The sequence below is a fragment of the Bos taurus genome, chromosome 7, assembly GCF_002263795.3.
Source record: "Bos taurus isolate L1 Dominette 01449 registration number 42190680 breed Hereford chromosome 7, ARS-UCD2.0, whole genome shotgun sequence".
NCBI lineage: Eukaryota > Metazoa > Chordata > Mammalia > Artiodactyla > Bovidae > Bos > Bos taurus.
In genome coordinates this window covers 14,675,555-14,699,105 of record NC_037334.1, presented here as the reverse complement: position 1 = coordinate 14,699,105, position 23,551 = coordinate 14,675,555, and the positions used below count along the sequence as shown (strand labels likewise).

Genomic DNA, 23,551 nt, shown 5'->3' with positions numbered 1-23,551 from the left:
GGGAGGCGTGGACCCCGAGGCCCTGATGTCAGAGGACGACGGGAAGACCTACTTCTACCAGCTGTGGTACGACCAAGACTACGCGAGATTTGAGTCCCCTCCGAAAACTCAGCCGACGGAGGACAACAAGTACAAGTGAGTGCGGGGCCTGGGCTCCCAGGCCACCCTGTCGGTGCTCCAGGACGCTGTGTGAATGTGTGGACCCCCCCTGCTTGCCCTGTGCTTCTCTCTGCTGGGTCTGCTGTCCCCCTGTCCTCTGATTGCCCTCCCCGCCAACCAGAGACCAGCCTGACTCAGTTGCAGTGGCTGTGAGTGTGTGGACAGCCTGGTTGGGGGTCGGGGTCACGCCCATGAGAAGCTGTCCCACTCAGGGATAAGATGTGTCTTTCTGTGTCTGTCCTACAAATCTATGTCTTTCCTCATAAGTGAGGTCTTTGATTCCATTTAACTCTAATGCTTTTAGAGAGGTTTGCTTCTTAAATGCTTAGTGCTCCTGTTTTCCTTTCTAACCTTGATACCTCACTTTTTTTAACTAAAGATGGTGACTGGAGTCTTCCATCATGAGCAGTGTGTGGGAGTGAGGCTGGGAGGGTTTGCTGAGCTGCCTCTGGTACTTCCAGTCAGCCTGGGCTGCTTTCGGGCTTGATCTGTTTTTAAGGCACTCTAACTCTCCTCTGAAGGGTTTATTAATCAGGAATGTTGTATTTTACCAAATCCTTCTTCAGCCTTTAGAGATAATAGTGTGAGCCTCCTTTGACATGGTTTGGGTTCCTGGCTTTACCGTGGTCTGCATTATCATTCATGTTGGATTCTTAACCAGATTCTAGGCCATTTGCTAATGTCTCTGGGTTTTTATGTCAGCTACTCGGAAGTGGGGTTGACTTGACATTTTCCTGGTGTGCATATCTCTGGGCTTTGCTCCCCAATCAGTGTGAACATAAAAGTGCAGGAGAGCCAGTGCCTTCTAACATCCGTGCATACTTCCTCTTGGTACCGGAGTCTCTGGAAATACGCCAGCAGCAGCTGCTTACAGTCACCACCAGCCACTCAAGGGCCTTTGGTTTCTGTCCACCTCTCCTTCAGGTTCTGCGCAAGCTGTGCACGTCTGGCCGAAATGAGGCAGAAGGAAATCCCCAGGGTCGTGGAGCAGCTCCAGGACCTGGAAGGCCGCGTCCTCTACAGCCTCGCCACCAAGAACGGCGTCCAGTACCGGGTGGGCGATGGCGTGTACCTCCCTCCCGAGGCCTTCACCTTCAAGTGAGTGCCCCTTGAAGCCAGCGGGGCCGGGCGCTCCGGGCCAGCAGCAGGCTGGCTCCACCATGTGCCCCCCACGTCAGCCCACTACCAGCTGCTGTCGAGCCGTCGCACTGGCGTCTGTGGTGAGCAGATGCCATCCAGCGGTCCTGTGTGGAGCCACTGTCCTTCTATGGCAGTGAGGCTATCTGTGAAGAAAGTCAGACAGAGCCAGCTGGCTAAAGGAGGATGCTGGGGTCAGTGATGGGTTCTTGCCCAGCTGGTCATGTCAGAGACCCTGCCCCCAGTTCCCGTTATCAGATGGGGAGAGGAGTATCTTGTCTTGCCTGCCAGGCCTCTAAGAATAAGTGAGTTAAAAGTGCTTATTAGGGACTTCCCTTGTGGTTGAGTGGTTAAGACTCTGCCCTTCCAGTGCAAGGGGAACAGGTTCAGTCCCTGGTCAGAAAACTAAGATCCCACATGCCCTATGGTGTGGCCAAAAAAATCTAAAATTCAAAAAAAAAAAAAAAAAAAAGGTGCTTATTAGCACAGCGCCTGGCTTAGTGTAAAGGCTGACTGTGAGTTACTGCTTGGTAATTGGGAATTGCATCAAAAGACTTCCACATCAAAGGACTGAGCTCTTCAGGGAAAAATCAAAGCCACAGATATTTCCCATACTTGATCCCTTCCTTGTTGGTCCTTAGAACTAGTGGGTGGTTGGATTTACAACCAGCATTTTGGCAAGCTTAGCTCAGTTTCCCGACTTATTTTCCTCAAGTCCTCATTGGAACCCATTCAACTGAATGGGTTCAACCCAATCAACCCGTGTACTGAGTTGCAGAGCCTCAGTCCTCCCAGCCCCGTGAAGTGGGTGTACATGGTGCCCTGAAACACCAGTTCTTGGCCTAGAAGGGGAGGCCGCCCTGTAGGGCTGTTGACCAGGTATTCCTGGCCCAGCCAAAAGTGAGAGCACAGGTGTTCAGAGGGTCTCTGGGGCCTGATAGACTTTGGGGGGCCTGGTGGGAACACACGGCATCTGCCCTCCTGAACTGCTTAACTTCCTGTCTTCAGAGTGTGGCCCTGTGGTCCTGGCAGCTTGGCATTTGCTGTGATGGCCTAATTCCGCCAGTACATGGCCAGGCCAGGTTCGGCTAGCCCAGACTGCCCATCTTCTCCCCCAGCCTCTCCCGCAGTGCCCCGAGGTTAGTGCCTCAGTCAGAATGTAGCTTATGCCATGGCCACAACTCTCAGATCACAGGAGTTTACCTCTTGCCTGGACTGTGTGCCCACTATGGTTCAGGGGACTCAGACTGTTGTGTCACTCAGGGACCTGGGTTGACAGGGCCTCTGCCTTCTCAGAAGTTGCCTGTCTGAGGCAAGAGGAAGCTCACTGGCAACTCTCCTGCCAGGGCAGGGCTTGTGTATCATGGCTGCTCACACCCATGGAGCTGAACACATCACCTGCCAGGAAGTCCTGCCCTAAGGCCGGGTGCAGGGAGAATGTGAACAACCTCAGCAGTGAGACCCAGAGCACAGATGGGGAATACCTGTGTCAAAGTGTGGATGAGGTTGAATCTCTGAATCTGTGATCAGGGTACTGAGCTGCGTTAGTTCAGGCGCTGGAATTTAAACAGTGATTATCACAGGTCAGTCACGCCAAACCACTTTCTAACATTTCACGTTCAGTCACTCAGAGCATTTGCCTCTCTGCAGCATCAAGCTGTCCAGTCCTGTGAAACGCCCCCGGAAGGAGCCTGTGGACGAAGCTCTGTATCCAGAACACTACCGGAAGTACTCTGACTACATCAAGGGCAGCAACCTGGATGCCCCTGAGCCCTACCGTATTGGCCGCATAAAGGAGATCTTCTGCAGCAAGAAGAGCAACGGCCGGCCCAATGAGACAGACATCAAGATCAGGGTCAACAAGTTCTACAGGTCGGTGAGGGCTCTGCCCTCCAGGGGCCTCTGCCTGAGTCGTGGGAGGTAGTGAATCGCACACACGGTGGTCTGGGGGCGGGGGGGGGTGGTGGAGGTGTCCTCCCAGGTGTTCCTGATTACCTGGTGGGTGCTGAGGATCACTACAGCTGTGCAGCACAGCCCTGGATTCCTGTCTTAAAGCTGCAGAGCTTTGTCCAAAAGAAATCAGGGAGCGGAGGTCCAGAGTGTGACCAAGGCAGGCATGGAATATCCTGGGCTCTGTCTGAGGTGCCATCAAAACCCTGATATCTGTTTAAGCTGCCTTGTGTTCCGCCCCCTCCCTACTGCCAGTCCTGTCCTTTCCAGGCCCTCTTCTCCGTTTCTGGGATTTCTCTCTGTCCCAAGGTCTTGGCTTCACTGAGTTTCTGGGATCCTAATAGTACTTAGGAGCTTAAACTGAAGCTGATCCATACAGATAGGTCTACAGTTGCTCCACTTCTTAGCTAACATACAGGAAAGTTTTTCTGAAGTCTTTGAAATAACAGGTACTGAGAGAACAAGGAGTCTGGCGGGCATAGGGGGAAGAAGGCAGCTCTAGACATGCTTCTCAATACGAGGTCAGCAACTGGTCTCAACCCAGGCCCACCCAGTCTTCTTGGAGGCATAAAGAGCAAGCAAACCCTTAGTTGAGTTCACGGTAAGAAATCCCACTTAGTTTGTGGTGTTTAGTGCCAACTAAGGGGGTTAGTAAATCAAGGTGACTTAGTGAGGCATGGGGCCTAGTCTTTACCCACTGATCCTATGAGCACATCCCCAGGAATATGCCATTTAATTCATTTTCAACTTGCGACAAACGAACTAACAAAGACCCTTGCACTCCCAGGCCGGAGAACACACACAAGTCTACCCCAGCCAGTTACCACGCAGACATCAACCTGCTTTACTGGAGCGATGAGGAGGCCGTGGTGGACTTCAAGGCCGTGCAGGGCCGCTGCACCGTGGAGTACGGAGAGGACCTGCCTCAGTGCCTCCAGGACTTCTCCGCTGGTGGCCCCGATCGCTTCTATTTTCTCGAGGTGGGGCCCTGGGCTCACTGCAGGGAGGGCCTCTGGGTCAGACACAGCACCCGAGAAGTTTACTTACCCAGAGCACGAGTCTGTGACACTCAGGTTGATCTGGAATTTAACACTTAAAGCAAAACAAAATATTTTAACATCCTAATGCAATAACTTCGGAGAAGGCAATGGCACCCCACTCCAGTACTCTTGCCTGGAAAATCCCATGGATGGAGGAGCCTGGTGGGCTGCAGTCCATGGGGTTGCTAGGAGTCGGAGCAACTTCACTTTATTTTTTTACTTTCATGCATTGGAGAAGGAAATGGCAACCCACTCCAGTGTTCTTGCCTGGAGAATCCCAGGGACAGGGGAGCCTGGTGGGCTGCCGTCTATGGGGTCACACAGAGTCGGACACAGCTGAATCGACTTAGCAGCGTAGCAGCAATGCAGTAACTCAGACTTCCCTGGTGGCTCAGACGGTAAAGAATCCACCTGGAATGCAGAAGACCTGGGTTCAATCCCTAGGTTGGGAAGAGTCCCTGAAGAAGGGAATGGCAACCCACTCAAGTATTCCTGCGTGGAGAATTCCATAGACAGAGGAGTCTGACGAGCTACAGTCCATGGCATTGCAAAGAGTCAGACACAACTGAGCAACTAACACACAAACACACACACACTCACACACAAATAACAATTTTTGTAGACTGTTAGGTGGCCTCTGCTGGTCTGGTCAGTGTCTATGAGTTAGGGAGATGGACCTCTAGCCCCAGGAGATGAATCCCTGCCCCCAGTCCCTTCAGCCTCATAGCTGAGCTTGTGGCCTGGTTATTGAGAGAGAGACGAGCCAGGAGTCTGTTGATTTAAGCTGCTGCTGCTAAGTCACTTCAGTCGTGTCCGACTCTGTGCGACCCCATAGACGGCAGCCCACCAGGCTCTCCCAATCACTTTTTTTTTTTTTCTCCCAATCACTTTTAAATTGTTTGAGCATGGCTTCTTTGTGACAGGCATGTATGGTCTTAAGATAACCCGTGTCTCCCCCAGGGTCTGGTCTGTACAGCCTGATTATGACATTTGCCTATTTTTAGAATGAGTAGTCCAGGTACTTAAAATAGCAGGAATTTCTGTCAGCTACATAAAACATTTTTATTAATAGACTTTTCCCCTTTTCTCTATTAGAATCAAAGCCCTCTTGGCTTCTGGCCATACTTAGGGAGAGATGAAGTGTATTCTTATCAGATTAACTTAAAGCCTATTTGTTAGAGAGGGGAGCTGGTGTCTCTCTTGCAGACCACTGTGGTTCTTTCCCCCTCAGGCCTATAACGCCAAGAGCAAAAGCTTTGAAGATCCTCCGAACCACGCCCGGAGCACCGGAAATAAAGGGAAAGGGAAGGGGAAAGGTATGTCGTGGTGTGTCATCCCCCCAGGTTCCTCTTCAAGTGTGTGTCCTCTAGCTCGGATACTCACGAGTCAATCAGTATGGAAGAGCAGCCTCTGACGTTACCTCCCTCAAAATGAGGTGGACTCTGAGTCACCAGGGGCTTCGAGAAGAGCCCATCAGGAACTGCTCTGACTTGGGGCCCATCTCCTGCAGGAAAAAACAGGACGAAATCTCAGACGTGTGAGCCGAGTGAACTGGAGACAGAAATCAAACTGCCGAAGCTGCGGACCCTGGACGTGTTTTCCGGCTGTGGGGGATTGTCGGAAGGCTTCCACCAAGCAGGTGCGCTCCGGGGCAGGGGGGTCTCTCCACACAACCTGTTAAAAACTCGATCAGGCAGGCTGTGTCTGGAAGACCTCTGTGGCCCTGGTCACAGCTCCGACTAGAGAGTCTCTTTCTGGGGATTTCATGACAGGTCTGTGTCCTTGTATCCCCCACCCAGGCATCTCGGAGACACTTTGGGCCATCGAGATGTGGGACCCTGCGGCCCAGGCGTTCCGGCTCAACAACCCTGGGTCCACGGTGTTCACAGAGGACTGCAACGTCCTGCTGAAGCTGGTCATGGCTGGGGAGGTGACCAACTCCCGCGGCCAGAAGCTGCCTCAGAAGGGAGATGTGGAGATGCTGTGCGGCGGGCCGCCCTGCCAGGGCTTCAGCGGCATGAACCGCTTCAACTCTCGAACCTACTCCAAATTCAAGAACTCTCTGGTGGTCTCTTTCCTCAGGTAAACAGAGCGAAAGTCCCTCTGCATTCAGTGCCACCTAAGGGCAACTAGATGGCCTGCCCCCTGCAAGGCCTGGTGCCAGGGCCAAGCAGTCACCACTTTAGCCTTTACCCCTGCAGAAGGCTGCTGCTGAGCGAGGCGCCAGTCTCAGCCTTCAGGGGTTCACGGCTCCCTCTCCACTAGGGAGAGACCCTGAGAGCCGGCAGGTGTGTCTTGACAAGCATCAAAGCAGTTGGGAGTGACTTCTGGCCAAGGAGGCCTTCTTGCTCTCTCCAGGCGTGGAGCTGACTCTCTCGGTCACTCCTGTCCTCCACAGCTACTGTGACTACTACCGGCCCCGCTACTTCCTCTTGGAGAACGTTCGGAACTTCGTCTCCTTCAAGCGCTCCATGGTCCTGAAGCTGACGCTGCGCTGCCTGGTCCGCATGGGCTACCAGTGCACCTTTGGCGTGCTGCAGGTGGGCCCAGGTTGGGGGCAGACGCAGAGGCCAGAGACGGGAGCGGCCATCCCTGAGCTGCAACAAACTGTCCCTAACCGAACACGGAGCTCCAAAGGGGACTTCCCCAGCACTTCCACTGCAGGGGGTGTGGATTCGATCCCTGGTGGGGAACTGAGATCCTACATGCTGCTGAATGTGGCCAAAAATTAAAAACAAAACCCCTCAAAGGGTCAGGCTGTATAGGGTGATGACCTGTAGTGTGGTGGAGGCAGATGCTGGGGCCCACGCTGCACTGTGGAGCCTTTGGCATTGAGATTCTGGAGGAACTCAGAGCCAGGACCCCAGTAAGTCCTGAGGGGCCGTGTGCAAGAGACCTCTTTGCCGCGTCATTTCCAGCTCGTTTCCCCTGATGGGGTGGGTGTAGGGGTGCCCAGCTGTGGAACTCCAGGTAGCAGTTAGAGTCCCACACAGGGTGGGTCAGGAACCACACATAGACCAAACTGTTTTATAGACTAAAGAGCCGAGTCTCTGGGTGAACGGACGTGCTTATGAACACCTAAAGGGTGTGCATGGTGACACTCCAGGGGGCTCTCAGTGGCTGTGTCTGCAGTGACAGGGCCTTGGGGTGGTCAGAGGGGTCAAGGCCTCTTCTGAAGAGCAGCTGCGCTGTGTGTGCCTGTTCAGTAACTGATGGCATCACTAAAACTGAAACGAGTGCTGAAAGAGGAGGAAGAGTGGGCTGGAAAACAGTGAGTGTGTGGAGGAGAGAGGGTGGCCACTCGGCCCCAGGCCCTCCCAGTCGGTCTGCACAGTGTCTCAGCCTCACTGAACAAGCCTCGCTGGCGGCCGTGTTCTGTCCCTGTGACTGGGGGCTGCCAGGCAGGAGGCGTGGCTCCTGGTGTCTCCTCTGGCCGCTCTCCTCCCCAGGGCTAAGACCACAGCACCCACATGTGTCTAAAGAACCGGCTGAGAGCATCCCCTGAGTTCACTCCCACCTCCTCCAGGGGCTGCCGGCCACCTCTTGGGATCTCTTGTCCTTCCCTCTGGCCTCACTCCGGTTAGGTGTAAGCCTGTGTGTTAACTTCCTGGAGAACGACATGGCAGCCCACTCCAGTATTCTTGCCTGGGGGATGTCATGAACAGGGGAGTCTGCTGGGCTGCAGTCCATGGGATTGCAAAGATTCGGACGCAACTGAAGCAACTTAGCACTAGCACTGTGGTTTAACTAAGAGCTCTCTGGGTGAGCTTCACACCGGCCAGCTGCTCCCCAAAGTCAGATGCCACGGACCCCAGCCCTTGGACCAGCGAGTCAGGGTGCCCGCTGACTGTGCATCTCTGGTCCTCCCCGCATAGGCTGGTCAGTACGGCGTGGCCCAGACTCGGAGGCGAGCCATCATCCTGGCTGCAGCCCCTGGGGAGCCACTCCCGCTGTTCCCGGAGCCGTTGCATGTGTTCGCACCCCGGGCCTGCCAGCTGAGCGTCGTAGTGGACGACAAGAAGTTTGTCAGCAACATCACCAGGTAGGAGCCCTGCCCGCCCGTGGTCGTGGTGCCGGTGAGGCTCGGGGGAGCAGGGTGGTGCCGGGGGACCTCAGTGACAAGGCCTGGGCCCGGAGAAGGTGTTAGCGAGGAGCAGTGGTGTGGGGTCCAGTGTGCCCCCAGAACGCTCTGCCCCCTGGGCTCATCCTGCCCAAGCACCCTGAGTACAGGGCCACAGCCAGAGCCCACACTCTACACAGGGTCTGAGGAGAGTGCTGCCCCGGTGACCTCGGGTAGCCCTTTGACCGCGAGTTGAGGTCCCCTTTTCTGGAGAAGATGGTGCCAGTCGTTGGGGATAGCAGCTGTAACTCAGGTGACAGTAGCTGTGTGTCCCAGAGGTGCCAACCCTCCATGCTTTGCTGCAGGTTGAGCTCGGGTCCCTTCCGAACCATCACCGTGCGGGACACCATGTCTGACCTCCCTGAGATCCGGAACGGGGCCTCGGCACTGGAGATTTCATACAACGGGGAGCCCCAGTCCTGGTTCCAGAGGCAGCTCCGGGGCTCGCAGTACCAGCCCATCCTCAGGGATCATATTTGCAAGGTGACCAGAGCAGGCCTCCCTACAGCTGCCTGTTGGGGACAGAGCTGCGGGTGGAGCCCAGCCTGGGCTGGGGGAGCTGATGTCTGCCCCTCCCCTTCCACTCCTTCTGCTCTTGATCCCTCACCGGTAGACCAGCGATATCTCAGCCGGCCCCCAGCCTCACCACCTCACCTCCTCCTGCTTCTCCTCTTACTTCCCACACTCTCACCACCACCACCCTCCCCCACCACAGTACTTGGCCGTGGGAAGTGTTCATCAGAGCTTATTACTCTGAAGTAACAGGTCTAGGAAGACCTTATACTCTTTTCCTAGAATAGGTCTGGAATGGCCATTGTCTCCCACTGCGTCTCTCACCACCCCTGTTCTCTGGGAGACCGCAGGGCTCCCCTCCTCTGGCTCCACCTGTGCCACGCAAGCTCCTCCCAAACCCTCCCTGCACTTGCCGGAAGCCGCCCCTTCACCCGTCCTCCCTTATTCCACATCCCCGCTCTGGAGATGTCAATGCACGTGTATGACTCCAGGCTGTGCACTGGGGTTACTGTCAGTCTCCCCCAGTGAGATACAAGCCCCTGGGGGCTCCTAGTCGCCTCCAATGTGCCCAGTGCCCACCATGACAGCACCCAGCCCCCATGGTTCCTGCTTGGGTGCTCCCCGAACTGGGCGACAGCCGGGCCTGCTGTGCTCCTCCAGGACATGAGCGCCTTGGTGGCTGCCCGCATGCGGCACATCCCCCTGGCCCCGGGCTCGGACTGGCGTGACCTGCCCAACATTGAGGTGCGGCTCTCTGACGGCACCCTGGCCCGGAAGCTGCGGTACAACTACCACGACAAGAAGAACGGCTGCAGCAGCAGCGGCGCCCTCCGTGGGGTCTGCTCCTGTGTGGAAGGTGGGGCACCCCCTCCCCGTGCCCTGGCCTCTGGGTATGGCTTCCTCCTGCTTGGTGCGAAGCTTCCAGCCCCCTTAGGGTCTGCAGCCATGCGGGGGGCTCAAGGGAAGGGGCACGGTCTCAGGCTTTCTCAGCAGGAGGTGCAGGGGCTCAGGAGCCCAGTGGCCCTGAGCTGGGTGCAGACCCACCAGACCTGGGTGTCCCTGCTCTAAATAAAGGCTGCTGAAAGCAGGGCTTATAGGGAGGCTCCGCCCGGTGGACTGTCCTCATGCCCCGCTCCCACGGCCCCATCATAGCCCTCTCTCCCTGCAGGCAAGCCCTGTGAGCCTGCGGCCCGACAGTTTAACACCCTTATCCCCTGGTGCCTGCCCCACACTGGGAACAGGCACAACCACTGGGCCGGCCTCTACGGGCGTCTCGAGTGGGACGGCTTCTTCAGCACAACTGTCACCAACCCCGAGCCCATGGGCAAGCAGGTAGGTCTCCGGGCCCCTCGGGCCTGGTGGGGACGGACTCGCTGGCTAGGGCCAGCGTGGGCTTCCGGTGGCACGGTTGTAGGTGGTCGCCTCTCACACCCTCCCCCACCATGCTTCTCGCCCCCAGGGCCGCGTGCTCCACCCCGAGCAGCACCGAGTGGTGAGCGTCCGGGAGTGCGCCCGCTCCCAGGGCTTCCCCGACACCTATCGGCTGTTCGGCAACATCCTAGACAAGCACCGGCAGGTCAGTGGACGGACGCTGAGGCAGGGCTGGCCGGCAGCTCCCACGATGCAGGCCCGTCGAGAGGGAGACCAGGGTGGGGTGGGTCCGTGGGGAGCTTGGCTCACACGGTTGCTTCTGAGGGGATGCTGAACCCCCACAGCTGGTTGACTGGCTGGCCTCAGTATTCCCAGGAGGGTGGTGGTAAGAAGCGGGTAACCCGCCATCCGTGGGGCCTCGGGTCCTCATGGGTCAGGCGGAATCACTAAGTGTGTGGTTGCTATTGACAGCTGAAGGAGATTTAGCCCAAAGGAAACTTCCAGCACATCACACAAAGCAGGCTGAGCGTGTGGTGGTGCAAATTCACTGTTTTGTCACTAAGCATTGAAATGAACCAGTATTTCCTCCTGTTCCTCAGAGTACTAGTTTTGGCTCTTAATTAAGGTACATCCAAGTAATGCAGGTGCATGGCTGGGGTTACAGCGAGACTTTCCCATTTCACACCACCCTCACCCCCCTCAACATGCTGTTCTCCCAGAGTATCAACTTTCAGCCAGAAGTGAGACCTGGTAGCTTTTGTATCTGGATTCTAAGATTTTCTAAAGCCCTTTAAATCCCCTTTCTCTGGCTGATTCTTGACCCATCAGTGTTTGGGGTGGGAAGAGGGTCCAGTGGAAGGGCTTTGTAGGCCTCTGTGAGCCTGAGGCCAGGGACCCAGTGCCCGGGTCTGAGTGGAGGCTGGTGCTGACTCCAGCCATGCCAAACCAGGTGTCGCCCTCCTTCCCTCCTGCAGGTGGGTAATGCTGTGCCGCCGCCACTGGCCAAAGCCATCGGCTTGGAGATCAAGCGCTGCATGTTGGCCAAAGCGCGCGAGAGCGCCTCAGGTATGGTGGGGGCGGACTCGGCAAGGGTGTGATGTTCTGGGGCGACCCACCCAGTGGCCTCGCGTCTCTCTCAGGGTTGCTGTGAGACTGAGCAGGCAGGCGGGTGGGTAAGTGGACAGGCACTGGGGCCCGGTTCTGTCCTGTGGCAGAGTCTGGCTCGGCTGGGCCCACCGTGGACGCTAACCCAGGCAGTCTTGGAAGCCTTTAGGGGACACCTGAGTAGTGCTCAGTCTCTCTGAATGTTGATACAGAGCTGCCACAGGTTCTTACCTGGTCATCCTTTAACATCGACACCTGGGTATTAACATAGCTCCTGATTGATGTACCTGTCATACTTGTCTGTTGCTTACTGTAGCATACGTTCCCTGCAGTGACTCTCCCTTTTATTTCCCTTCAGCTAAAATCAAGGAGGAGGCTGCCAAGGACTAGTTCTCTCCTCCTATCACCCATGTTTCTGCCACCAGAGATCCCCAACGTGCACTGATATTGTTGTATTTTTCACATGTCAATCAGTCAGTTCAGATGTGTCGTATGCGGTGTTTGTGGCCTTGGCTGACATGAAGCTCTTCAGTGAGATTTGCCTATCGGCTAATTTGACTTAGTGATCAAACTGTGCAGTACTTTGTCCATTCTGGATTTTAAAAGTTTTTTATTACGCATTATATAAAATTTACCACTGTATGAAGTGGAAATTAAGACTTTATGTAGTTTTTATATGTTGTAATATTTCTTCAAATAAATCTCTCCTATAAATCACCCTGGGTGGCGACTCACAATTTACGAGGGACTTCTGGCTGCCTCTCCACTGAGGCAGGATGAGAGTGGGGTCCTTAGTGCCAAGTGTGACCCCACAGAGGTGTTGGTCTGAAGTTAGATCACTCTATGTGTATTTGGGGTAGAGATTGTGACTCGGTGCTGGCCAATAACATGCAAGTAGAACTTGCTGGTGGTGTTTTTAGGAAAGCCTTTTATTTATTTATTTTTTGGCTACACTGTGAAGCATGCAGGGTCTTAATTCGCCAACCACGAATCGAACCTGCATTGGGAGCATGGAGTCTTAACCACTGGACCACTGGGGAAGTCCCCAGGAAGCCTTAGTTGGCCTTCCTCGTGGCCTTGTTATCTCTTTGGTCTGGAGTGGGCTGTGATGCCTGGCAGTGTAGTGACTGTCTTGTGACCACGAGGCCAGAAGCCCCACACAACAGATGGTGGCACAAGAAGAGAATCATCAGTTGGAGCCCTGGCCTGCCACCCCCAGACAGACCCTGTATTTACTTAAGAATCTGTTAGGTGGACTTTCCATGTTTTCAGCCTGACTGAATTCTAAGAGGAACAAACCTTTTCTTTGGCTCATCTTTGGGAAAGACCTGTATAAAATGACAATGAAGCAGAAGCAGACAAACAAGTGTCACTCACCAGCACAAACCCCAGAGGGCCACTGTTAAGACGTCAAGTAGCACGTGCCCCACCTCTATGTATTCAGGAGGGTACTCGGTGGCGCCTCTACTGGAACATGCCATGCAAGTCACAGGTGCCTTAATCACAAGACTAAAGGACTAGAGAGCATTCAAATGTAAGATCCATTCAGCTCCTTCATAAGTAGTCTGGCTTCCCTGGTGGCTCAGTCAGTAAAGAATCTGCCTGCCAATGCAGGAGGCTGAGGTTTGACCCCTGGGTGAGGAAGATCCCCTCAAGAAGGAAATAGCAACCCACTCTGGTGTTCTTGCGTGGAGAATCCCCATGGACAGAAGAGCCTGGTAGACTACAGTCTATGGGGTTGCAAGAGTCGGACACGACTTCACGACTTAACAACTAATCTACCACATAGTAAGTAAGTAAATGTTTCATCTTCCTGCTGTTGTAAACAGCACCGTGCTGAGCATCCTTGGATAGACTCTTCCATTGTGTCACAAAGGTCCGTCTAGTCAAAGCTATGGTTTTTTCCAGTGGTCATATAGCTGTGAGAGTTTGACCATAAAGAAGGCTGAGCGCCAAAGAATTGATGCTTTCAAACTGTCGTTCTGGAGAAGACTTGAGACTTGCAGACCTGGGACTGCAAGGAGATCAAACCAGTCAATCCTAAAGGAAATCAACCCTGAGTATGTATTGGAAGGATTGATGCTGAAGCTGAAGCTCCAATACTTTGGCCACTTGATGTGAAGAGCCCACCTCATTAGAAAAAACCCTGATGGTGGGACAGATTGAAGGCAGGAGGAAAAGGGGACGACAGAGGATGAGATGGTTGGATGGCATCACTGACTCAATGGACATGTGTTTGAGCAAGCTCCAGGAGACAATGAAGGACAGGGAAGCCTGGTGTGCTGCAATCCATGGGGTCACAGTCGGAAATGACTTAACGACTGATAATTTAATTCTGTCAAAGCTCATGACAGACTTGAGGGATTTTAAGCCTTTTTTGGTGTTTGTGTACAGTTCAATGGCATCCAATACAATCACTCTGTTGTAGGACCATCACCACTGTGTATTTCCAGAACATTTTTATCATCCCAAACAAACTTCATAACCACTAAATAACAACCCCTCATTCCCATCTCCCCCCGCCCAGCCCCTGGTAACCTCTACCCTATACTTTCTGAGTTTCCCCATTCTAGGCATCTCATAGAAATGGGATCATAGTTAGCCTTCTGCGTCTGACTTCTTTCACTCAGCAGAACTCTCTCTGGGTTCATCCGTGTTATAGCGCTGGTCAGAACTTCCTTTTTAAGGGTGAATGACATTCCCTCGTATGTATACACGTTTTGTCCATCAGTCTGTCAATGGACATTTGCACTGCTTCCACCTTCTGGCTATTGTGAATAATGCTGGAGTAAACGCTGATGTACAAGTATCTCTCTGAGGTCCCGCTTTCAAGTCTCTGGAGTATATACCTTGGAACAGAATTGTTGGATCACAGGCTACTTCTATGTTTAACTTGTTGAGGAACCAGCAAAAACTTTTTTATAGCAACTGTACCATTTTACATTTGTGCTAGCAACACACAGATGTTCAAATCTCTTTACATCTTTGCCCACACTTGTTACTTTTTGTTTCATAAATGCCATCCTAGTAGTGTCTCGCTGTGGTTTTTACTGGTTTCAGGTTTATGGTGTGTGTGTGCGTACATGTTCATTTTAATTTTTTAAAATTGTGAAATACATATGATGTAATTTTCCACCTTAACCATTTTTAAGTGTGCAGTTCAACGGCACTAAGTAATTTCACACTGCAGTTACATCAGTACCATCCATCTCTAGAACTCTCTTCATCTTGTGAAACTGAAACTCTGTCCCCATTAAACACCAATTCTGAAGGCTGGGGGAAGGATGGATTGGGAGTCTGGGGTCAGCAGATGCAAATGATCATATATAGGATGGATAAACAAGGTCCTACTATGTAGCACAGGGAACTATATTCAAAAGCCTGTGATAAACCACAGTGGAAAAGAATATGAAAAAGAATATATACATGTATAATTGACTCAGTTTACTGTACAATAGAAATTAACAATACTGTAAATCAACTACACCTCACGTCTTCTGTTTGTTTTGGTTTTTTGGCCATGCCCTGTGGCTTGCAGAATCTTTTCTTAAATTTTAATTTTTATTGTAGTATTGTGAAAGTTGCTTAGTCGTGTCCAACTCTGCCACCCCGTGGACTCTCGCCTGCCAGTCTCCTCTGTCCATGGGATTCTCTGGGCCAGAATAGTGGAGTGGGTTCCCTTCTCCATGGGATCTTACCAAACAAGGGATTGAACCCAGGTCTCCCGAATTGCAGGCAGATTCTTTATCATCTGAGACACCAGGGAAGCCCAAGAAAACTCAAGTGGGCAGGTGGCTTATCCCGTCTCCAGGAGATCTTCCCAACCCAGGGGTCAAACCCCCGTCTCTTATGTCTCCTGCATTGGTAGATGGGCTCTTTACCAGTAGCACCTCTTGGGAGACCCTTAGGTCATCACAGAACATTGAATAGTTCCCTGTGCTGTATAGTAGGCTGTCATTAGTTATCTGTTATACACAGTAATGTATATATGTCAATTCCAGTCTCCCATTTCATCCCACCCTCTTCTCCCCTTGCTATCCGTAAGTTATCCTCTATATCTGTATCTCTATTTCTGCTCAACAAATAAATTCATCTACCATTTTTCTAGATTCCACATAGAAGCATTATGTACAATATTTATTTTTCTCTTTCTGACTTCACCCTGTATGACAGTCTAGGTCCATCCACATCTCTGCAAATAGCACTATTTCATTCCTTTTATCGCTGAGTAATATTCCATTGCATACATGTACCACATCTTCTTTATTCCTCTGTTGATGGACATTTAGGTTTCTTCCATGTCCTGACTGTTGTAAATAGTGTTGCATTGAACATTGTGGTGCATGTATCTTTTTGAGTTATGTTTCTCTCCGGGTGTATGCCCATGACAGCTTGCAGAATTTTAGTTTCCTGACCAGGGACTGAATAAACCTGGGCCCTCAGCAGTGGACCACCAGGGAATTCCCAGAAGCTCCTTCCTTTTAAAACTGAATAATATTCCACTGTATGGATGGACCACATTTTGTTCATTCATTCATCCATCAATGGACACTAGGGTTGCTTCCACCTTCAGGCTAGTGTGAATCATGCTGCTATGAATGCGGATGTACAAACATCTGTTCAAGGCCATACTTTCAGTTCCTTTCTGTATATACCCGGAAATGCTGGGTCATATTTCTATTCTGTAGTCATTCTATTTCTACATTTTTGAGGACCCATCATACTGTTTTCCACAACAGCCAAGTTGTGTTTTTGTTTTTTTATTTTTTGACTTCACCCCACGGCATGTGGGATCCTAATTCCCTGATCAGGAATTGAACCCACATCCCCTGCATTGAAAGATGGAGTCTTAACCACTGGACCGCTGGGGAAGTCCAGATTGTTTTGTTTTTAATGAAATGCTTATTCAAAGCACAGATGAAGACTCTTTGTCTTTCCCGCCTGCTACTTCCTCAGACACAACCATGATGAAAGTGTTGCTGTGTTTCCTTCCTGTCTAGGTTTTTCCACCGTTACCACATGTTCCTAAACTCAGTTATTTTCTGCATCTTTAAAAAACATTAGGTTCATCTATTCTACGCGTATCTATCGGCAACCTGTTTTTCTCAAGCACGTTTGCAATTTTCAAACAAAAGCAAGCTACAGAAAAAAAGATGACACTGAATCCCACAATGGCCAAAACGAATGGTCAGTACTTGTTTCCCCTTTTTGTGTCACAAGGAAGTTTTTCTAACACCGCATCATCGCCACAATGACCACGATCACGCACATATGTAGTGTGTCCACACTGACAGGCAATCATTTGCAACTACTAATTGAAAACTAACACAAACAATCACACAACCACTGATCTACCACTGACTATTCCAGCACTGGTTCCAGTGCTGGGCAAGCATGCAGCAATCACACAGACCAACATCATCCCCAGCAGTCTCAAGAACAAAGTGAGCAGACAAACTCCACAAAGAATGAGGGGATTTTGAAAAGCAAGAAATACTACAATCAAAATAAAGCAGAGAACATGGGGACTTCTCTGGTGGCCCAGTACCTAAGACTCCATGCTCCCAATGCAGGGGGCTCGGGTTTGATCCCTGGTCAGGGAACTAGATCCTGCATGCTACAACTCGAGATCCCACATGCCACGACAAAGATAGAAAATTCCACTTGGCCAAATATGTAATTTTTTTTAAAAAACAATCAATTGGGATGGTCTGACTCTGACTCTGATCCTTAATTTGTTCCTTTCCAGATTTTATTATTAAAATGCACACATGTATGTGCAGCTGGACTTTTTTCTAAAGATCTGGCTCTTTTTTTTTTTTCCAAGGATAGCTGGACTTTCTACTTGTATATTTGCCTATGTCATCAACTGCCCAGATCAAGATGCAGAAAATTCCCTTCACCTGCCTGGCACTGCAAGCTGGTTCCATCTCCATTAAGAGATGATCACAGATGATTTGTTACTATGGGTTAGTTTCGCCTGTTAGAGAATTTCACACCAGTGGAATCCTATGGTGTCTCTTCATTTGTGTCTGAGACGTGCATCCGTGTCACTATCAGTCATTTGCTTCCCTTTATTGCTACATGGTACTCCATTGTAGAGATGGAACAGTTTATCCATGCCTCTGCTGATGGAGTTCTGAATTCTGTTATGACCTGCATTGTGTCTCCCACAAAATTCATATGTTGAATAACCCCTAGTACCTCAGAATGTGAATATATTTGAGGATAGAATCTTAAAAAAATGTTTTAAAGATAAATAAAATGAGGTCATTAGGGTGGGCCCTAAGCCGACAGGCCTGGTGTCCTTATAAGGACCATGTGAAGACACAGGGAGAAGACAGCCATCCACAAGCCAGGGAGATAGGACTCAGAGGACATTTTGATCTCAGACTCCCAGCCTCCAGAACTGTGAGAAAATAAATGTTCATTGTTTATGAGCTCTTCAGTCTGGTATTTTGTTATGGCAGAAACAAATTCAAATGATTCCCAATTTGGGCCATTGTGAATAAGTCTGCTGTGAATGTTCATGTGCATGTCCTAATATGTGACCTTTTGTGGATGTGTGTTTCTCGTGCTTTTGAAGAATACCAAGAAGTGGAATTCCACCTATGAGCACCAGTGAGTCCCTTGAAACTGCTGCCAAATTTCTGAGCGGTGCCACACCCTGAGTGTCCACACTCCCCTCCTGACGCCCTCTGTAGAGTTCCTTCCACTCTTGTCTTTTTTTTTTTTTAATTATTTTTATTTGGGGCTGCACTGGGTCTTCACTGCTGTGTTCGGGCTTTTCTCTAGTTGTGGTGAGCAGGGGGCTCCTCTGCAGTGGCTTCTTTCGTGGGGCACAGGCTCCAGGCATGTGAGGGCTTCAGCAGTTGCGGCTCCCAAGCTCCAGGTGCGCAGGCTCAGTAGGAGCACAGGAGTTTAGTGTTCCACGGCATGTGGAATCTTCCCAGACCAGGGATCAAACCCCTGTCCCTTGCATTGGCAGGCAGATTCTTTCCCACTGGACCACCAGGGAAGTCCTGCTCTTATCTTGGCTGCTGTCCTGTGGAGTCTCTGGATGTGGACAGAATGTTGGTGTGGTGATAAAGGACCACAAGAATGGCTCAGGGACTTCTTTTCCATCCAGCCTTGGACTCAGGCTTCTCCCCACTGTCCTATGCTTCCCTTGGCCCCCTTTTATTATCCCTTAGAAAATACCTGATTTGAAAAAAAAATACATGTTCAATGTTTAAGAAAAAGTTTTCCAGGGATTTCCCTGGCAGTCCAGTGGTTAAAACTCTGTGCTTCCACTGAAGCGGGTGCAGGTTCGATTCTTAATCAGGGAACTAAAGTCTCATATGATGTGTGGTGTAGCCACCACATAAATAAATAGAGAACTAAAAAGAAAATTGTATTCCATACAGAAAGAATACTGCGATGGAAGTACAAGCAAACCTCAGAGATGTTGCAGGTCTAGTTGTAAACCACTGCAGTAAAGCAAATATCAAAATTAATCGATAAAGAAAATATGAGTCACAATTTTTTTTTGTTTGTTTTCTAGGGCATATAAAAGTCATGTTTGGGGGATTCCTTGATGGCTTAGTGGTAAAGAATCTGCCTGCCAGTGCAGGAGACACGGATTCAATCCCTGATCCAGGAAGATCCCACATGCTGCAGAGCAACTAAGCCCGTGTGCCGCAACAATTAAGTTTGTGCCCTAGAGCCTGGGGGCCGCAACTGCTGAAGCCATGGAGCCCTAGAGCTTGAACTCCGAAACAGGAGAAGCCGCTGCAATAAGAAGCTTGGGCACTGCAACTAGGGAGTAATCCCTGCTGTCCACAACTAGAGAAAAGCCCAAGCAGCAACAAAGACCCAACACAGTCAAAAAGAAATACATTTTAAAAATAAATAAGAGTCATGTTTGGACTTCCTGGCGGTCCAGTGGTTAAGGGTCTGCCTGCCAGTGCAGGGAAGTGAAGTGAAAGTCACTCACTCATGTCTGACTCTTTGAGACTCCAATACAGTCCATGGAGTTCTCCAGGCCAGAATACTGGACTGGGTAGCCTTTCCCTTCTCCAGGGGATCTTCCCAACCCAGGGACTGAACCCAGGTCTCCCACATTGCAGACGGATTCTTTACCAGCTGAGCCACAAGGGAAGACTGCCAGTGCAGAGAACAGGGGTTCAATCCCTGGTCCAAGAAGATTCCACATGCCGTGAGGCAACTAAGCCTGTGAGCCACCACTACTGAGCCTGTGCTCCAAAGATCCTGCTGTGCAACAGGGGGAGCCACCACAGGAGAAACCCCTTTGGCCGCAACTAGAGAAAGCCCTCACAGTAATGAAGACCCAGCGCAGCCCAAAGTAAATAAAATAATTTTTTAAAGTCATGTTTACACTATGTGTATACGTGTGTATGTGCTCAGTGGCGTCCAGCTCTTTGTGACCCCAGTGGGACTGTAGCCCACTAGGCTCCTCTGTCCAGGGCATCCTACAGGCAAGAATACTGGAGCGGGTTGCCGTTTTCTTCTCCAGGGAATCTTCCCGACTCAGGGATCAAACCCACAGCTCTTACATCTCCTGCATTGGCAGTTGGATTCTTTACCACAAGCGACACCTGGGAAGCCCTATGTAGTCTATTTAAAGTGCACAATAGTATTATGTCTAGAAAAAAAAAAAACTTTTAATTTAATAATACTTTACTGCTGCTGCTGCTGCTAAGTCCCTTCAGTCGTGTCCGACTCTGTGCGACCCCATGGACTACAGCCTACCAGGCTCCTCCATCCATGGGATTTTCCAGGCAAGAGTACTGGAGTGGGGTGCCATTGCCTTCTCCGAATACTTTACTGCTAAAAATGCTAAATAAACATCATCTGACCATGCAGGGTTCCCACCAACCTTCAATTGGTAGGAAATCTATCAAGTGCAATGAAACAAACTATGCCTATAAAGATGAGGCCAAATCGAAACACCCAGAAGCATCAGTGTTTAGTGGTTAAGGTCCTTCTGGGTAGCCAGAAATGGGCACAGTTTTCTCTAACAGGGGTGAAGCTCGTTGGGCAATATTTAGCTAATCCCTTAGCCATGACAGTTGTGCTGTTTTCAGTTCCAACCCTTTAAACCACATTGCACTGGGCGCCTTCTTATAGCCAGTTTAGGGCACTTGGATGTATATTTCCTTAGGCCCCTTCTAGAAGAGGACATGCAAATTTGTGAATATGAAAAACATGTTAAAAGGACTTCCCTGATGGTCCATGGCTAAGACTTCAAGTTACCAATGCAGGGGGTGGGGGACGGGGCCGGTTCGATCCCTGGTCAGGGAACCAGACCCCACAAGCGGCAACTAAGAGTTTGCATGCTGCAACTAAAGATCCCACATGCAACTAAGACAGGCTGCAGCCAAGTAAGGAAATACAAAAAAAGAAGAGATTTAAAAAACATATTGTATATACATTACATCTCGCATATGTAACATAGGGTGTGTGCTATATATTAACATGAAAAATATAATTTTATAGTTTATGTATATGTTTACATTTAAACCAAAAAAAAATCAGATGGTAAAAATTTTAACTAAAACAGCATTTAAAAAATAACCTTCTCTTTCCCGATGGCTTCCTCTCAAAGCATTCTCTCAGCAATAGTTTGATAATTCTGTTCCTAAAATAGCTTGAATGTATCTACATATCTATCTATTATTAAAGATATACAAAAATTGGTTCCTATAGCATATGCCATTTTATACCTTGCTTCATGTTCTTTTCTTGGATGTATTTTTAACATGAACTCAAGTAGATCTACTTCCTTAAGGACTGAATAGCATTTAATAGATTACAGCATAGCATGTCTTTTTTTCTTTTAATATTTATTTATTTGGCCACACCAGGTCTTAGTTGCAGCATGCCAGATCTTCCCTGACCAGGGATCAAACCCAGGCCCCCTGCATCGGGAGCTCTGAGTCTTAGCCACTGGAGCACCGGGGAAGTCCCAGCAGCATAACACGTCTTAATCTATTTAACCAGCCGCTGTTAAGGGACAGATAGGAATTTCCAGTTTTTGCTGTCATGAACAGTACTGTTCGGATAGCTTGTTCTCACATCTTTACATACATTCCCAGGTTTTTCTCACAGGTTGAATTGTCAACTGATTCAAAGGAAAACACGTATGTGTACTTAAGTTTTAGTAGATATCATCAGTATGCCATCTGAAGAGTTTGCATAATCTCACGAACAAAGTACAGGAGTGTCTTTTTCTCTGTATCTTTGCTACCACTGAGTAATATCAAATTTTTACAGTTTTGCCCAACTGCAACTTTCATTGTTTGGATTTTGCATTTCTTGAAGTAAACTTTAGTGAGTTTGCACAAATGTTTCTTGACCCTTTGTACAAACTTTATAATAGATTCATCTGTTGTCAGACTGCCCTCTTTTTTTTTTTTTTTGGTGGTGCCTCACGGCTTGCAGTCCTAGTTTCCTGACCAGGAGTTGAACCCGTGACCCCTACAATAGAAGTCTGAAGTCCTAACCACTGATTGTTACTGTTGTTCAGTTGCTAAGTCTTGGCCGACTCTTTGTAACCCCATGGACTGCAGCACGCCAAGCTTCCCTGTCCTTCATTATCTCTCAGAGTTTGCTCAAAGTCATGTCTACTGAGTCAGTGATGCTGTCTAACCATCTCATCGTCTGCTGCCCTCTGGACCACCAGGAACTCCCAACCACTCTCTTTATTTACTTATTTTCCCAGCCTCCTTCCTGGTCTCCTGCTAATTTATTCCTTTCCACCCTATCCTCTACAGGCTTCTAGAATAATCTTTCTCACAAGAAAATCTGGTCACATTGGGTGACCATTCAGAACGTGTCAGTGCCTCACCCACACCCCACATCGTGCAGGATAGAGAGCCTATGCTGGGAATTCCATGGTGGTCCAGTGGCTAAAACTCTGTGCCCAAGATACAGGGGGGCTGGGTTTGATCCCTGGTCAGGGAACTAGTTCCCACGTGCCACAGCTAAGACTCTATGCAGCCAAATAAATAAAAATAAATATTTTTAAAACCTTATATATATATATATATATAAGAGACTACGATCTTTAGTTTTTAAAGTCCTTTATAATCTGGTTCCTATCGGTTCCAAATACCCACAAATTGAGCACTTATCAAGTGTAGACACCCTGAGGGTGCTGGGGACCCAGAAGTGAACGAAGCAGGCAAATGTCTTTCTGCAGCAGTCTACAGCAGTTTTTACCATTTTTTTCATTATCGTCCCTCTAAAAGAGAAAAATGGAATTATCTTCAATTTAAATCAATGTTAATCTAATTACATTTAATTTCTCCCTAACAATAGAAATTAAATGTTTAGTAATAAGATTTTGTCTGGGAGGGTTGGCTCTGGAGGGCCACAAGTCATTGTCATCTCCAAGTTGGTTTGTTTTTTTGCCACAGAACAATTAATTTTGGTCCCCTTGGGAGTCATATCACTCCCACTGAGAATGCATGCGGTAGAGGGAAAGCTGGACAATAAGCAATAAATTAAAGAAAATGGAAAAGATTATATCAGGGAGCCAAGAATGTTACTAGGAATTCCCTGGTGGTCCAGTGGTTAAAACTCTGCACTTCCACTGCAGGGCCCAGGTCTGATACCTGGTTAGGGAATTAAGATCCTGCAAGCTTTACCGTTCGGAGGGGAAAGAAAGAAAAAAGTTACTCAAAGAGGGAGAATAGTAAGGGGGTGACTTGATATCTTGGTCATTTGAATCAGGAAAGTTCTTTCCAGACAAGGAAGACCAGTTTTGGTTTCTTCAGCTGAAAAATGGAAACGATAATTTCCTCCTCACAGTTCCTGCAAACAGTAAGAGCTATATAATTGAGCTTATTGTCATTATTTTTAATTTTTAAAAAAAGGTAAATGAAAAGGTCCGGTGGTTAAGACTCAGTGATCCCAATGCAGGCGCTCCTGGTCCAGGAACTAGATCCCACATGCCGCAACTAAGACCCAGCGCAGCCAAATAAATAAATAAACAAGATTTTAAGGTAAATGAGCCGAGCCTCTATTCAGCTATTAATAGGAAGATACCAGGGCCCAGCCTCTCACACAGCCGTCACCTCTACCTCCGTCCGTAGGGGGCGCTGTGGAGTGCTACGGCTGCTCTAGGCAGCGGAACCGGAAGTCTCTGTCACCT

The 23,551-nt window shown here is 49.7% G+C and overlaps 1 protein-coding gene and 1 non-coding gene across 8 annotated transcripts in view; both read left to right on the top strand.

Annotated features, from left to right (window-relative positions):
• Positions 1-19,770, top strand: part of DNMT1 (DNA methyltransferase 1) — a 51,303-nt gene extending 31,533 nt beyond the window's left edge. For 3 of the 7 annotated variants that reach the window (XM_015471992.3, XM_015471991.3, XM_015471995.3), the window contains 15 exons: positions 2-135; positions 1,084-1,257; positions 2,947-3,168; positions 4,034-4,226; positions 5,518-5,602; positions 5,797-5,925; positions 6,086-6,368; positions 6,685-6,826; positions 8,162-8,328; positions 8,712-8,889; positions 9,580-9,775; positions 10,088-10,251; positions 10,379-10,495; positions 11,265-11,355; positions 18,938-19,770. In XM_015471992.3, the coding sequence (XP_015327478.1) occupies positions 2-135; positions 1,084-1,257; positions 2,947-3,168; positions 4,034-4,226; positions 5,518-5,602; positions 5,797-5,925; positions 6,086-6,368; positions 6,685-6,826; positions 8,162-8,328; positions 8,712-8,889; positions 9,580-9,775; positions 10,088-10,251; positions 10,379-10,495; positions 11,265-11,355; positions 18,938-19,062 (2,400 nt within the window). In that variant the 3' untranslated portion in view covers positions 19,063-19,770. Of the gene's footprint in view, position 1; positions 136-1,083; positions 1,258-2,946; positions 3,169-4,033; positions 4,227-5,517; positions 5,603-5,796; positions 5,926-6,085; positions 6,369-6,684; positions 6,827-8,161; positions 8,329-8,711; positions 8,890-9,579; positions 9,776-10,087; positions 10,252-10,378; positions 10,496-11,264; positions 11,356-11,752; positions 12,112-17,221; positions 17,835-18,937 lie in introns of those variants that run through there. The other 4 variants (XM_024993832.2, XM_010806776.4, XM_005208712.5 and 1 more) reach the window with 2 other exon arrangements.
• MIR2454 (microRNA mir-2454) lies at positions 7,666-7,737 on the top strand. The gene has a single exon (NR_030812.1). It is a non-coding gene; the product is annotated as a microRNA mir-2454 (primary transcript).
• Positions 19,771-23,551: the final 3,781 nt, after the last annotated feature.